The sequence below is a fragment of the Lepidochelys kempii genome, chromosome 5 (assembly GCF_965140265.1).
Source record: "Lepidochelys kempii isolate rLepKem1 chromosome 5, rLepKem1.hap2, whole genome shotgun sequence".
Taxonomy (NCBI): Eukaryota; Metazoa; Chordata; order Testudines; family Cheloniidae; genus Lepidochelys; species Lepidochelys kempii.
In genome coordinates this window covers 133,172,838-133,185,525 of record NC_133260.1, presented here as the reverse complement: position 1 = coordinate 133,185,525, position 12,688 = coordinate 133,172,838, and the positions used below count along the sequence as shown (strand labels likewise).

Here is a 12,688-nt window from a genome sequence, read left to right as displayed (position 1 = left end):
CATCCTAAGGAGATGGCTTCTCCAACTTTATCCTTCTCAGCCACCCCCTCGCCAGTAAGAGTCACCCAGTGCAGGAGGGAATGGTAGCACTGACACTAGCTTTGATAACCAGACAGGAAGAAATGTCTAAATCCTTTATCACTGCCAGTGCCCAGTGTCTCAGCTGCCACGTGTAGATATTACTGCAGGAGAAATCACATTCCCACTACCCTCATTATCAGGATAGGCAATGAGCGTCTAAAACTTGCTCTGCAAGCAACTTTCTCTAGAGACTTGTTTTCCGCCTCTCTCCCCACACACAAAGGAGGGACTAGGAAGGAAGAGGACAGCTTGTAGTCTGCTGCAAAAGTAAGTTTCAAAGAGCATCCAAAACACTGAAGTGCCGCTACAAGCCTGCGTGGGAAAGGAATGCTTCTGAACAGCCAGGGCATTTGTGATCGTTCAGTAAGGCATGACCCTACTCTGTAACTGAAAAGCATGCTGTACACACACTAAGGAATGGTACACTTGAATTGATTAAGAACTTCATAATGATAGATAACTTGAAAATTACAGCTACCCATACAAAAGTGTTGTCCATAACGTCTACACACTGTGATAATAAAACCAATTTATTTGTAAAACAGGCCCTGTTATAAAAATGGTGCACAGGCAAGTTATACAAAAATACAAAATTTGTTTCTGATTACAGTTCCAGTTGTAAGTTAACTGAAAAGCACCCCCTCCCCCCACAGCTTCCAGGGAGCAGAGAACCCAAAGTTGTGGAACTTTTCATGGCGGGAATCTGATGTTAGGTCATCAAAGTGAGCAGAATCCAAGGCTTCCGTCAGAGCACGTCAAATGACGTCTTCAGAAACAGGGTGTAAGCTGCAGTCCCTGTGGAGTAGCTAGGTATATGACAAATCCTTTTCTTAGCTTTGGAATCCAGTTTCTATGATCCTGCTGAGCCAGTATTTAACTCGCTGCCAAACCCCACTGATCTATGCAAGTATTGAGTGTCCAAACTCCAGAGCTGCAGCTGAGCTATTGCACTTTTGGCCGTTGATGTAGCAGAAACTCCTTCCGTGCACAAATGAAGGCTGCTCTAACGTCTTCCAAACGTCCTGACAGATTCATGTAATTTACACTGAGAGACCTACCCAGTGCTCCAATTAAAATCCCAGACTAAAGCCCTGATCCAGTTAATGCTTACACAGGTGCATAGCTTTACTTACACGAGCAGTCCTGTTGAAGCCAATGGAACTAATTCCTTGAATAAAGCTACACAGTTGCGTAAGTGTTTGCAGGATCAGAGCCTAAGCCAGTTTTTTGCCCTCAGACAGCTACAGTTTATTTATATTCATACTGTTTGGTTTGTGTTATGAAAGGGGTAAATCCTTTTTATTAATCCTGATCTTTATTGCAAGAAGTCTGAAAAAATTGAAGTATCAAATGACTTATAGAAACAGAAGTAGTTAGCTACCACTGGAACTGTTAAGAGCACTCATTAATTAAAAAAATACAGGATGCCTTTTACCTTCAGCAGCAGTTTAAAGGTCCGATCCTTTGAAAGGAAGCACATAAGCAAACAGTTGCTGATAAAACCCTGGTGGCATTAATCGTATGCTTCTCCACACATCCCTCTTTAATCCATTGCAAAGCTTAGCTGGAAGGGCTGCTCTCCTTCAAAAGATTTTCTTGTATGGAGTGAACAAACCATTGAGGCATTATTTATTCTTACAGAGCTCGTATTTAGTGCAATAAGTTTAAAAATTCTGCTCTGAAATATTAACTTTACATTAACAAAAATAGTTTTCTTAAAAAATTGTAACAAAAAGGAGTATATAGCATGAACAGATCGTGAGTTCTTAGCAAATACACTAAGCATTTACCATTACAATAAGCTGAACAACGGAGTATTAGCATTCATATCTGGTAAGCTTCAGGAATGAAAATTTTTAAACACTTAAGAATTAAAATGAACAAGTTCTCTTATGGTCAGTGGATAACTTTAGATACCATGGCAGTGTCATTTCCAAAGAAATGCTTACCTACCCTTTCCTGTTTTACCCACCTGCTACAGTACATACTAATATGAATGAGAAAACAGCCAAGGCCTGGCCATTTACATTTACACTTCCCAAATCTCTCTGGAGTTAAATAAAAACAACTTACAATACTCTTTGTACAGTTCGTTTCTCTCCCCGTGTCCAGCATCCTTATATCTAGTCATGAATGAATCATGAGGACTATGGCTAAGGCTGAGTTTTAATGATCAGTTTGTTCGACTGCTCGTTTGGAGAATCCATACTCTTCCAAGGAGCCTTATGAAGTGCAAAGGAGGCTACTGAACTCAAAGGGAAAAATAAAGTAAAATGGAAAACAGTTGCATATAAAACTCATCCTTCCCATTTTCTGGTTTCTCTTTCATAGAAATGCAGGGGCTCCCACAACATCTAAATACCTGAGGAGTTGGTTATTTTGATATCTGAAATTTATAAACAAAACAATGTGTAACCCCACTAGGCCCCATTAGGGTTGGTGGGTCAAATGACTGACTACAAATGAGTTATATTTATGACTCTCATTGAAACCCTTTTAAAAATACCTACAATTTTAATTGTTTTTTAAATCTGAAGCATTTCCCCAGAAGTCACTGATGCATTTGAGTTTAAATATAAAATCCTAAAGGAGCCGATTTAAACATAATTCTCGGTTACATTGCAATTTTGAGGGACACCTGATAAATCTGATACTCTACCCAATAGTTTTGATTTAATTTTTTTTTAAATAACTGATTCCTCCTCTAGATTGTATCTTAATCAGATAAGAATCTTAACATTTCCATGACCACAATGATTAAAAAAGGAACAATGATAAAGTTGCTTGTAAAAGCCACCCGTATGAAAAGAGTACATGTTTCACAAAAATAATCATTAAAAAAAGTATTAAATCCCTGTTCCTTTTCTGATTTTGGCTGCTTAGTTATATATAGTGTTTTGGAATGTCAATGGGTTCCATAATGGCTGGCTAGTTTCAAGATGAACTTGCTCCAGGGGCCTAGAAAACAAAGTCATATAGGATAGTCTTAGACACATGGCAATGGACAACTGAAGAAATTGATCCAAAAGGATCACTACAAATAGTAAAGTTTGAAATGACTTGTTCTTGAACCTACACAGTCTCTTTGGATATGACAACTCCTAAATGTTTCCACTCAGATTTTTAAGAAGTGTAATTCTAGGTAGCCATTTAAATTTCTGAACTGATCCTTCACACTCTTGAGAGAAGAAAAGGAGTACTTGATGCATCCGATGAAGTGAGCTGTAGCTCACGAAAGCTTATGCTCTAATAAATTTGTTAGTCTCTAACGTGCCACAAGTACTCCTTTTCTTTTTACAGATACAGACTAACACGGCTGCGACTCTGAAACTCTTGAGAGAGATTCCCTCTACTTTATAAATGAGGGAACTGAGGCAAAGCAGTGAAGGCCCAAACTCCCAAAAGTGGCCTTTAATTTTTGGGGACTCCACTTTAGGAACAGAGGAAATGCTGGACCAGATCAGAGCTATGGGTCCATCTTATCCAGTACCCTCTCTGATAATGGTCTTCAGAGAAAGATGCAACGAATTTCACAGTAGGCAGATGTGTAATAATCTGCCCCGCCCCATGAAGGTTTTATCCTAATCTCTAATAGTTAGAGATGGGCTTCAACCCTGAAGCATGAGGTTTTAGATCCTTTCCAAAAGGTCAGCATTAACTATTAGAGCTCTGGATGTTCTCATTATCCATATTAGTGGTCAATTCCTGCTTTTCTGGACTCCATGCAGCTGAAATTAGGCACCCCAAAATTGGAAGCCACTTCAGAAAATATGGCCTGATGATTTGTGCAAGACAATCAAGTTAGTATCAGAACTGGAAATATAATGTAGGAGTTCCTGCCTTCCTGTCCCACGCTCACACCATCTCTCTAGCAATCCTCTGTAAGGAACTAAAAGATAAATTTCAAAACCTGAGTGGCCTAAAGGTAGGCTCCTAAACAAGAGGCCTCACTTCCAAGGGTGTTGAGCATGCAAAGCTCCCTCTGAAGGCTGTGTCAGTGGGGACGTGCAGTCTCTCTTTTCACAGGGTCTACCAATGGAGGTAGGAACCGAGCTTAAACAACCAAGTCTGAAAGTGCTGGACCAACAGCTTTTAGTGTCTTTAGCAGTGTGCACTAGCTAGAAGGTGGACGTTATTAGGACACTACTTGATATAAACCAGTACTCTGAATTGGGAGTGGAGTAAAAAGCTTTAGGTTAGGACTTTCAACGCTGCTTAGAAGATTTGGACACCTAATTCCCACTAATTTTAATGGGAGCTGTGCATACCCTTAGATAGATTTGAAAATCCCAGCAGTTGCTTCTAATGTTCACTTAGTTGGAATTACTCCTTGAAGAAAATGGTAGATCATACATATGAAAACTTTCTTGTTCTATAGTTAGATATACAACAGCACTTATGCTTTAACAAATACTTTAAGGTGGAGAAAGGCCAGTCATGGCTAAAACGTTGGCCCTCCAGAAGACTGTGCAAGGGGAAGTTTGAACTAAACCACACATGAGTGAGCCAAACCACTGTCACTGGACTAAGTGTCTATACGCTGTGGAAGTTGTGCATTGGAATTACTCTGCACAATTCTAAAGACGACAACAGTAACCAACTCTTGGCACCCATAATAATGAAAGACCATTTCTAATCTAGGTTGGTATGCTAGAACTGACTGTATAAATAACGTAGCGTAACACACCTCACAGCTACAGAGTTGATCAGAGAGCAGGGACTCAATCTTCCTAGGTCCAAATGCTGGCACAGCATGGCATTATATATGCCATATTAAAAAGGAATTTTCTACTATAAGGAAATGTATTTTGATTTCATTACTTTTTATGATTTAAAAGAGTTACTACCTACTCTTGGAGGAATCAACATAAACCCCACTATACCCCATGGCAGGTACTGACGTAATAGGAAACGCTGTTCTAGCATCAGTATTAACAGGATCATCTCTAACTAGTTCAGTCAGACCTGCCCATCTCTTATTACACAGAAAGCCTGGCTCCCAGTTCTCCAAGTCCCAAGCTCACCTTGCAAGATGGATAACTCCATTATCTGTATTAGTTACAGATGTTCCTTATTACAGGATACTTAAACATGCAATGCCTTTCAAATAGGCACAGCGTGAGTGAAAACAGCTGGTGGTTAAGACTTCAGAAGCATAAGTGATGCATTGTCCCTGTATCTGACAATGTGAGATGGAAAGAGAGAGCGCAAGAGACAGCAACATAAATAGTTAGCAATAAAAAACAAACAACTGGGAGAAATGTTATTTTAAGCAGGTTGAAAGGAATCGCTGTATCCAATCCCTCGCCACATTTTAAAATCATTTGGTGTGACCCTGACGTGCATGGCCCCATTGTTTTAGGGGTCAGCTCCTAAGCGTCCTTCAGGCTTTTATACTGAATGCAAAATTCAGAATTTAGTTCACCAATGGAAAGAGGATTAAGTTGGGCTATGCTAGTAATTAATCATACACCCTGCGCCACAGATCTTACAAAATAAGACGACTGTCTTCTGTGTGCACCAACTAGCGTGTAATGGGCACTGCTGCAATCCTGATCCTAATTCAACTGATTCTTCCACTGTAGTTCTATTTCACAAGATACAGTTCCTTTCAGCTTACTTTTACAGGAGATGGTCTCAGCTGTGACAAAAACTCTGCCATCCAGGTGATAGGCAAGCTCACAAACAGAAAAAGCAGAACATCTTGAGTGATACAAAGAACAAAAACTTCCCCTGAAGAAGTGCAGTCAGTAAAGACAGAGAGGGAGAGGAAGTAAAAGTGAAATTCTTGGAGGATGGCCACCTCCTCATCTGCACCTACCATTGGTTTTAGCTCTCTGCCTTCAGCTCCACCTCCCCTGCCAGATTCTTTCATTGATTTTCTACTGTTCTCCACAAACTCCTGCAAAATAAATCAAGTGGCTTAATCTTTCTTCCGCTGGTTGTATACTGAAGTACAGCCAGGGAATGTGCAAGCTGATGGCTCACATATAAAATTCCCTGACAACGTCACAAAAAGTAATCTGTTCTGCCCCAAGAAGTGAACAAGAAACAAGAGATACCACCTCCCTCTGTCTCTTACCCCTTTGGCACTCAGATTTCCCACATAGGATCAAGAGATTCTTCAGACAGTATTAACCATCCTGCCTGTACAAACTATCACATTTACCATGTCCCCACCCATCCCTGGCATCCACATTCTGATGATGGCACAAAATAAATACAGACCCCAGCCATTATATTCTGTCCAGTTAAAGTAGTATGTAGTGTTACAACTCTATCAAGCTGTTGTAACAGAAAAAAATACACTGGGATTTCATTTTTACTTCTAGCAATGCCTTCCTAGTTTTCTCTAATCCCTCAGAACACAATTTCTCAAAACTTTTCCACATCCAGGGTCTCATCTTGTGAGATTTCCTTGCCCCCATGGACACTGCCTTTTCCATTTGTTATATCATCAAATGGAAGCAGCCAGGCATTACACCCTGCTATTAAAGATATCAGCAGATATACTATAGCTCTGTAGTATTTCAATACTTCTTTCTATTGTAAAGGTGCAAGCATCACGTAGGAAGTTCCATGCCACTAGTACTTTGATATCTATCGCATAGATGGGGTGGGATCTGAGTTATTACAGCAAATTCTTTCCTGGATACCAGGCTGGTGAATCTTGCCCATATGCTCAGGGTTCAGCTGATCACCATATTTGGGGTTGGGAAGGAATTTTCCTCCAGGGCAGATTGGAAGAGGCCCTGGGGGTTTTTCGCCTTCCTCTGCAGCATGGGGCACGGGTCACTTGTTGGAGGATTCTCTGCTCCTTGAAGTCTTTAAACTATGATTTGAGGACTTCAATAGCTCAGACATAGGTGAGAGGTTTATTGCAGGAGTGGGTGGGTGAGATTCTGTGGCCTGCATTGTGCAGGAGGTCGGACTAGATGATCATAATGGTCCCTTCTGACCTTAATATCTATGAATCCCTTTGTTGTTTACAATTCTGCGGCCAATCTGAACATTGATTCTCTGCACACACGCACACGCCCGTGCACACAGAGTGATCTTTCTAAATTTCATGTGCTAGATTATATATAGTGATCTTACTAAATTACCTGTGCTACGTGAGTGTAAGGTATTTTCAATTATTATTCTGTATTTGATATCAATGGAATCAGCTAGTATTACTTACTATACAACCTATGGCACTACACAACAGAGGTTTAGGGTTACAATCCTGACACACTTCCCAACAAGTATTCAGAAATCAGAATGTTAAGAATAATTGGGATTTGAGTCTCTCTCTAGTTTAGGCATGAGAAAACATTTCATGCGAAGTGAGAAATGGACTCCATGGTTACTTATAGCAGATAGAGAAATAGGAGCAAGGAAATTCTCTCTGAATTCAGTCTAATGTTGGCTTTAAGAGGGTTTTTACTTCCCCATTTCTAGTATATCAGATGTACGTGGGGGGAGGGGGAGGGACATTTAAATAAAGAAACTAAGACCATGTCTACACTACCACTTATGTCAGCAGAACATATGTCACTCGGGGTGTGAAAAAAACGCGATGCTTGCGAGCATCTTTGCGAGCAAGCTGGCTAACCTAGTGAGGAGGGCTTTAAACTAGGTTCACCGGGGGAAGGAGACCAAAGCCCTGAGGTAGGTGGGGAAGCGGGATACTGGGAGGAAGCACAAGCAGGAGCATGTGAGAGGGGAGGGCTCCTGCCTCATACTGAGAATGAGGGGCGATCAGCAGGTTATCTCAAGTGCCTATATACAAATGCACAAAGCCTGGGAAACAAGCAGGGAGAACTGGAGGTCCTGGCAAAGTCAGGGAATTATGATGTGATTGGAATAACAGAGACTTGGTGGGATAACTCACATGACTGGAGTACTGTCATGGATGGGTATAAACTGTTCAGGAAGGACAGGGAGGCCAGAAAAGGGGGGGGGGGGGAGGGGAGTTTCATTGTATGTAAGGGAGCAGTATGACTGCTCAGAGCTCCGGTATGAAACTGCAGAAAAACCTGATTAAGTTTAGAAGCCTGAGCAACAAGGGTGATGTCATGGTGGGAGTCGCTATAGACCACCAGACCAGGGGGATGAGGTGGACGAGGCTTTCTTCCGCCAACTCACAGAAGCTACTAGATCGCAGGCCCTGGTTCTCCTGGGAGACTTCAATCTCCCTGATATCTGCTGGGAGAGCAATACAACGGTGCGCAGACAATCCAGGAAGTTTTTGGAAAGTGTAGGGGACAATTTCCTGGTGCAAGTGCTGGAGGAACCAACTAGGGGCGGAGGTCTTCTTGACCTGCTGCTCACAAACCGGGAAGAATTAGTAGGGGAAGCAAAAGTGGATGGGAACCTGGGAGGCAGTGACCATGAGATGGTCGAGTTCAGGATCCTGACACAAGGAAGAAAGGAAAGCAGCAGAATATGGACCCTGGACTTCAGAAAAGCAGACTGACTCCCTCAGGGAACTGATGGGCAGGATCCCCTGGGAGAATAACATGAGGGGGAAAGGAGTCCAGGACAGCTGGCTGTATTTTAAAGAATCCTTATTGTGGTTACAAGGACAAACCATCCCGATGAGTCGAAAGAATAGTAAATATGGCAGGCGACCAGCTTGGCTTAACAGTGAAATCCTTGCTGATCTTAAACACAAAAAAGAGGCTTACAAGAAGTGGAAGATTGGACAAATGACCAGGGATGAGTATAAAAATATTGTTCGGGCATGTAGGAATGAAATCAGGAAGGCTAAATCACACCTGGAGTTGCAGCTAGCGAGAGATGTTAAGAGTAACAAGAAGGGGTTCCTCAGGTATGTTGGCAACAAGAAGAAAGCCAAGGAAAGTGTGGGCCCCTCACTGAATGAGGGAGGCAACCTAGTGACAGAGGATGTGGAAAAAGCTAATGTACTCAATGCTTTTTTTGCCTCTGTCTTCATGAACAAGGTCAGCTCCCAGACTACTGCACTGGGCAGCACAGCATGGGGTGGTGGCCAGCCCTCTGTGGAGAAAGAAGTGGTTCGGGATCATTTAGAAAAGCTGGACATGCACAAGTCCATGAGGCCAGATGCGTTGCATCCGAGAGTGCTAAAGGAATTGGCGGATGTGATTGCAGAGCCATTGGCCATTATTTTTGAAAACTCACGGCGATCGGGGGAAGTCCCGGAAGACTGGAAAAAGGCTAATGTAGTGCCAATCTTTAAAAAAAGGGAATGAGGAGGATCCTGGGAACTACAGGCCAGTCAGCCTCACCTCAGTCCCCGGAAAAATCATGGAGCATGTCCTCAAGGAATCAATTCTGAAGCACTTAGATGAGAGGAAAGTGATCAGGAACAGTCAGCATGGATTCACCAAGGGAAAGTCATGCCTGACTCATCTAATTGCCTTCTGTGATGAGATAACTGGTTCTGTGGATGAAGGGAAAGCAGTGGACGTGTTATTCCTTGACTTTAGCAAAGCTTTTGACACGGTCTTCCACAGTATTCTTGTCAGCAAGTTAAAAAAGTATGGGCTGGATGAATGGACGATAAGGTGGATAGAAAGCTGGCTAGATTGTCGGGCTCAACGGGTAGCGATCAATGGCTCCATGTCTAGTTGGCAGCCAGTATCAAGTGGAGTGCCCCAAGGGTCGGTCCTGGGGCTGGTTTTGTTCAATATCTTCATTAATGATCTGGAGGATGGTGTGGATTGCACCCTCAGCAAGTTTGCGGATGACACTAAACTGGGAGGAGTGGTTGATTCACTGGAGGGTAGGGATAGGATATAAAGCGACCTAGACAAATTGGAGGATTGGGCCAAAAGAAATCTGATGAGGTTCAACAAGGACAAGTGCAGAGTCCTGCACTTAGGACGGAAGAATCCAATGCACCGCTACAGACTAGGGACCGAATGGCTAGGCAGCAGTTCTGCAGAGAAGGACCTAGGAGTTACAGTGGACGAGAAGCTGGATATGAGTCAACAGTGTGCCCTTGTTGCCAAGAAGGCCAATGGCGTTTTGGGCTGTATAAGTGGGGGCATTGCCAGCAGATCGAGGGAATTGACCATTCCCCTGTATTCGACATTGGTGAGGCCTCATCTGGAGTACTGTGTCCAGTTTTGGGCCCCACACTACAAGAAGGATGTGGAGAAATTGGAGAGAGTCCAGCGAAGGGCAACAAAAATGATTAGGGGTCTGGAACGCATGACTTATGAGGAAAGGCTGAGGGAACTGGGATTGTTTAGTCTACGGAAGAGAAGAATGAGGGGGGATTTGATAGCTGCTTTTAACTACCTGAAAGGTGGATCCAAAGAGGATGGATCTAGACTATTCTCGGTGATAGCAGAAGACAGGATAAAGAGTAATGGTCTCAAGTTGCAGTGGGGGAGGTTTAGGTTGGATATTAGGAAACACTTTTTCACTAGGAGGGTGGTGAAACACTGGAATGCGTTACCTAGGGAGGTGGTGGAATCCCCTTCCATAGAAGTTTTTAAAGTCAGGCTTGACAAAGCCCTGGCTGGGATGATTTAGTCCTGCTCTGGGCAGGGGATTGGACTAGATGAGCTCCAGAGGTCCCTTCCCACTCTTATATTCTATGATTCTACGACATATGTTTCGCCAGCTTAAGTGATAGTGTGCACAGCTTCTCCCGCCGACATAGTTATCACCACTCATTGGGGGTGGTTTAATTATGTCAACGGATAAGCTCTCACCTGTTGGCATAGATCTGTGATGTAGCCGCTCTTATAGTGGCGCAGCTGCATTGGTACAGCTGTGCCACTGTAAGGTCTCTAATGTAGACATCTAGTGTAACTGCAACATGGCCTACTTTGTCCCTGTCAGATGAGGGCAACTTGGGCTCAGACACATACTCCAGGGAGGGGCTGTAAGTGCCGCTATTTGAGGACTCAGAGAGATACTGTCTGAGCAAAGGCTGGTTTGTCGGTCTGGGTAAGAAACACCAACCTGGGCACTATTGACGTGAGTCATATTTTCCTCTGTATCCAAGAGAAAGGTCTCTAAAAAAGGCTGACCCTGGGGTTTTTGTGCTGAATGGCATCAGAAGCTTGCATTAAATTCTTTATAGATAGTAGAGTTCCTTTGACTCAAGGCAGAGGGGAGGAAAACTAACCTACCATGAGAATTTTATCCATGTAGAATTCTCTACCAGGGCTTCCATCGTTGTATTTTGTATCAATGGCAAAACATAAGAAGAGGACATCCACGACCATTTCATAAATTGACAGGAAGCAGTGAGCAACCAGGAAAGCAAAGAGGCAGACGATGATGAGAGGCAGCACCCACACTGTGTAATCCCGCTGGTAGTTCAGCAACATAACCCCTGCCAAGCCTGTGCTGCAAACGATCAGGACCTGAAGCAAAGAAAACAAAAAGACAAGAATGATTGCAGAAGCCGTTGGATTATTTTTCATGTACGTGTGCACAGACTTTAATCTCACAGGTGTAGGAGAACTGGATGCTACAGTGTCACTGACTCCACCACAAGACACTAAATATGACTAAAACCCAGGTGCCGCTGGATCCAGCCAGAGCTGTTTTCAATGCTGTGCCTGCGCAGAGGAGAATACCATCTCTTCAAAGCCCTAAAAGCTAATTCACATGAGTAAATACAAAGCTGTCACTTACCCATTGTTTTTGGGGGGGGGGGGGGGGAAGAGGAGAAGATACCCTAGTAAGACAGAATCTTACTCTGCTGTTTTGTCAGTTTATTCAAATGATAAACTCCTCGGGTCAGGGATCAGTTCTAGGTCTGTACTTTTTACAGAATATAAAAATTAGTATACCCAGATCCATCAACTAATATGCTTTATAATAATTTTGCTTGCAAACACACATTTTGACAAAATATTCCTTCAGCTTGTTCCTGTCCCTCCTATTTGCAACAGGAAGGCTGCTAAGAATTACCTTGTGTATTAGGTCCCCACTGTAAAATAAGCCTTATTTCTCACACTAATTTTAACAGTGTAAGGCATTTCTACATCTCTTTCAGGTAGTTTCTCAAAAATTAGCATGAGTGGCCCTATGAAACGTCATATTGGGTGTCAATGTAGTTTTTATGAACAATACACCATATCTCTGCATTTAAAAAAATCAAACACTGCAAAATAGGTCAGTTTCCACTGTATTATTCAGATATTGCATTAAGCTGAAAGAAGAACGGGGCTGGTCAGGCAGCACCATGGAGCTAACACTGTTGTTTGGTAGTCCGCACCGCTTATTTAAGCATTACTGCCACCCTTCTGTTCACCCAATGATCTGAAAGCCATTTTTTGATGGAGACATTTCCTGTCATGTTAGAGTACTCCAGGGAACTGCACTGCTCACTTCAATACCCCCAAGGCACCTGTATCTTCATTATGTGCTCATTCCCATCACTCTGTATTGATTTGTTTATTTACTGGATTAGAAAACCACACTTAAGAGTTCAGCCCGCTGTAATCTGATTTAATACATGGAGAGGAGCATACAGAGGACAGACAGTTCTTTCCATGAAGGGCCCCAATGCTGATGCATACTTGTGGGGCTACATCTGAGGCGGCTGGACTAGTATTTAGTAAATACAAACACAAAAAGTCAGCCCAGATGGAACAGTAACGTACTGGGTTCT

The 12,688-nt window shown here is 42.8% G+C and overlaps 1 protein-coding gene across 2 annotated transcripts in view; it reads right to left on the bottom strand.

The window, feature by feature from the left end:
- Positions 1-590: 590 nt before the first annotated feature.
- The window catches only part of SLC44A1 (solute carrier family 44 member 1), a 91,232-nt gene continuing 79,134 nt past the window's right edge, over positions 591-12,688 (bottom strand). The window contains exons 14-16 of one of the 2 annotated variants that reach the window (XM_073345963.1): positions 11,196-11,432; positions 5,903-5,983; positions 591-3,039 (exon numbers count right to left, since the gene is read on the bottom strand). In XM_073345963.1, the coding sequence (XP_073202064.1) occupies positions 3,016-3,039; positions 5,903-5,983; positions 11,196-11,432 (342 nt within the window). In that variant the 3' untranslated portion in view covers positions 591-3,015. The other variant, XM_073345962.1, reaches the window with a different exon arrangement.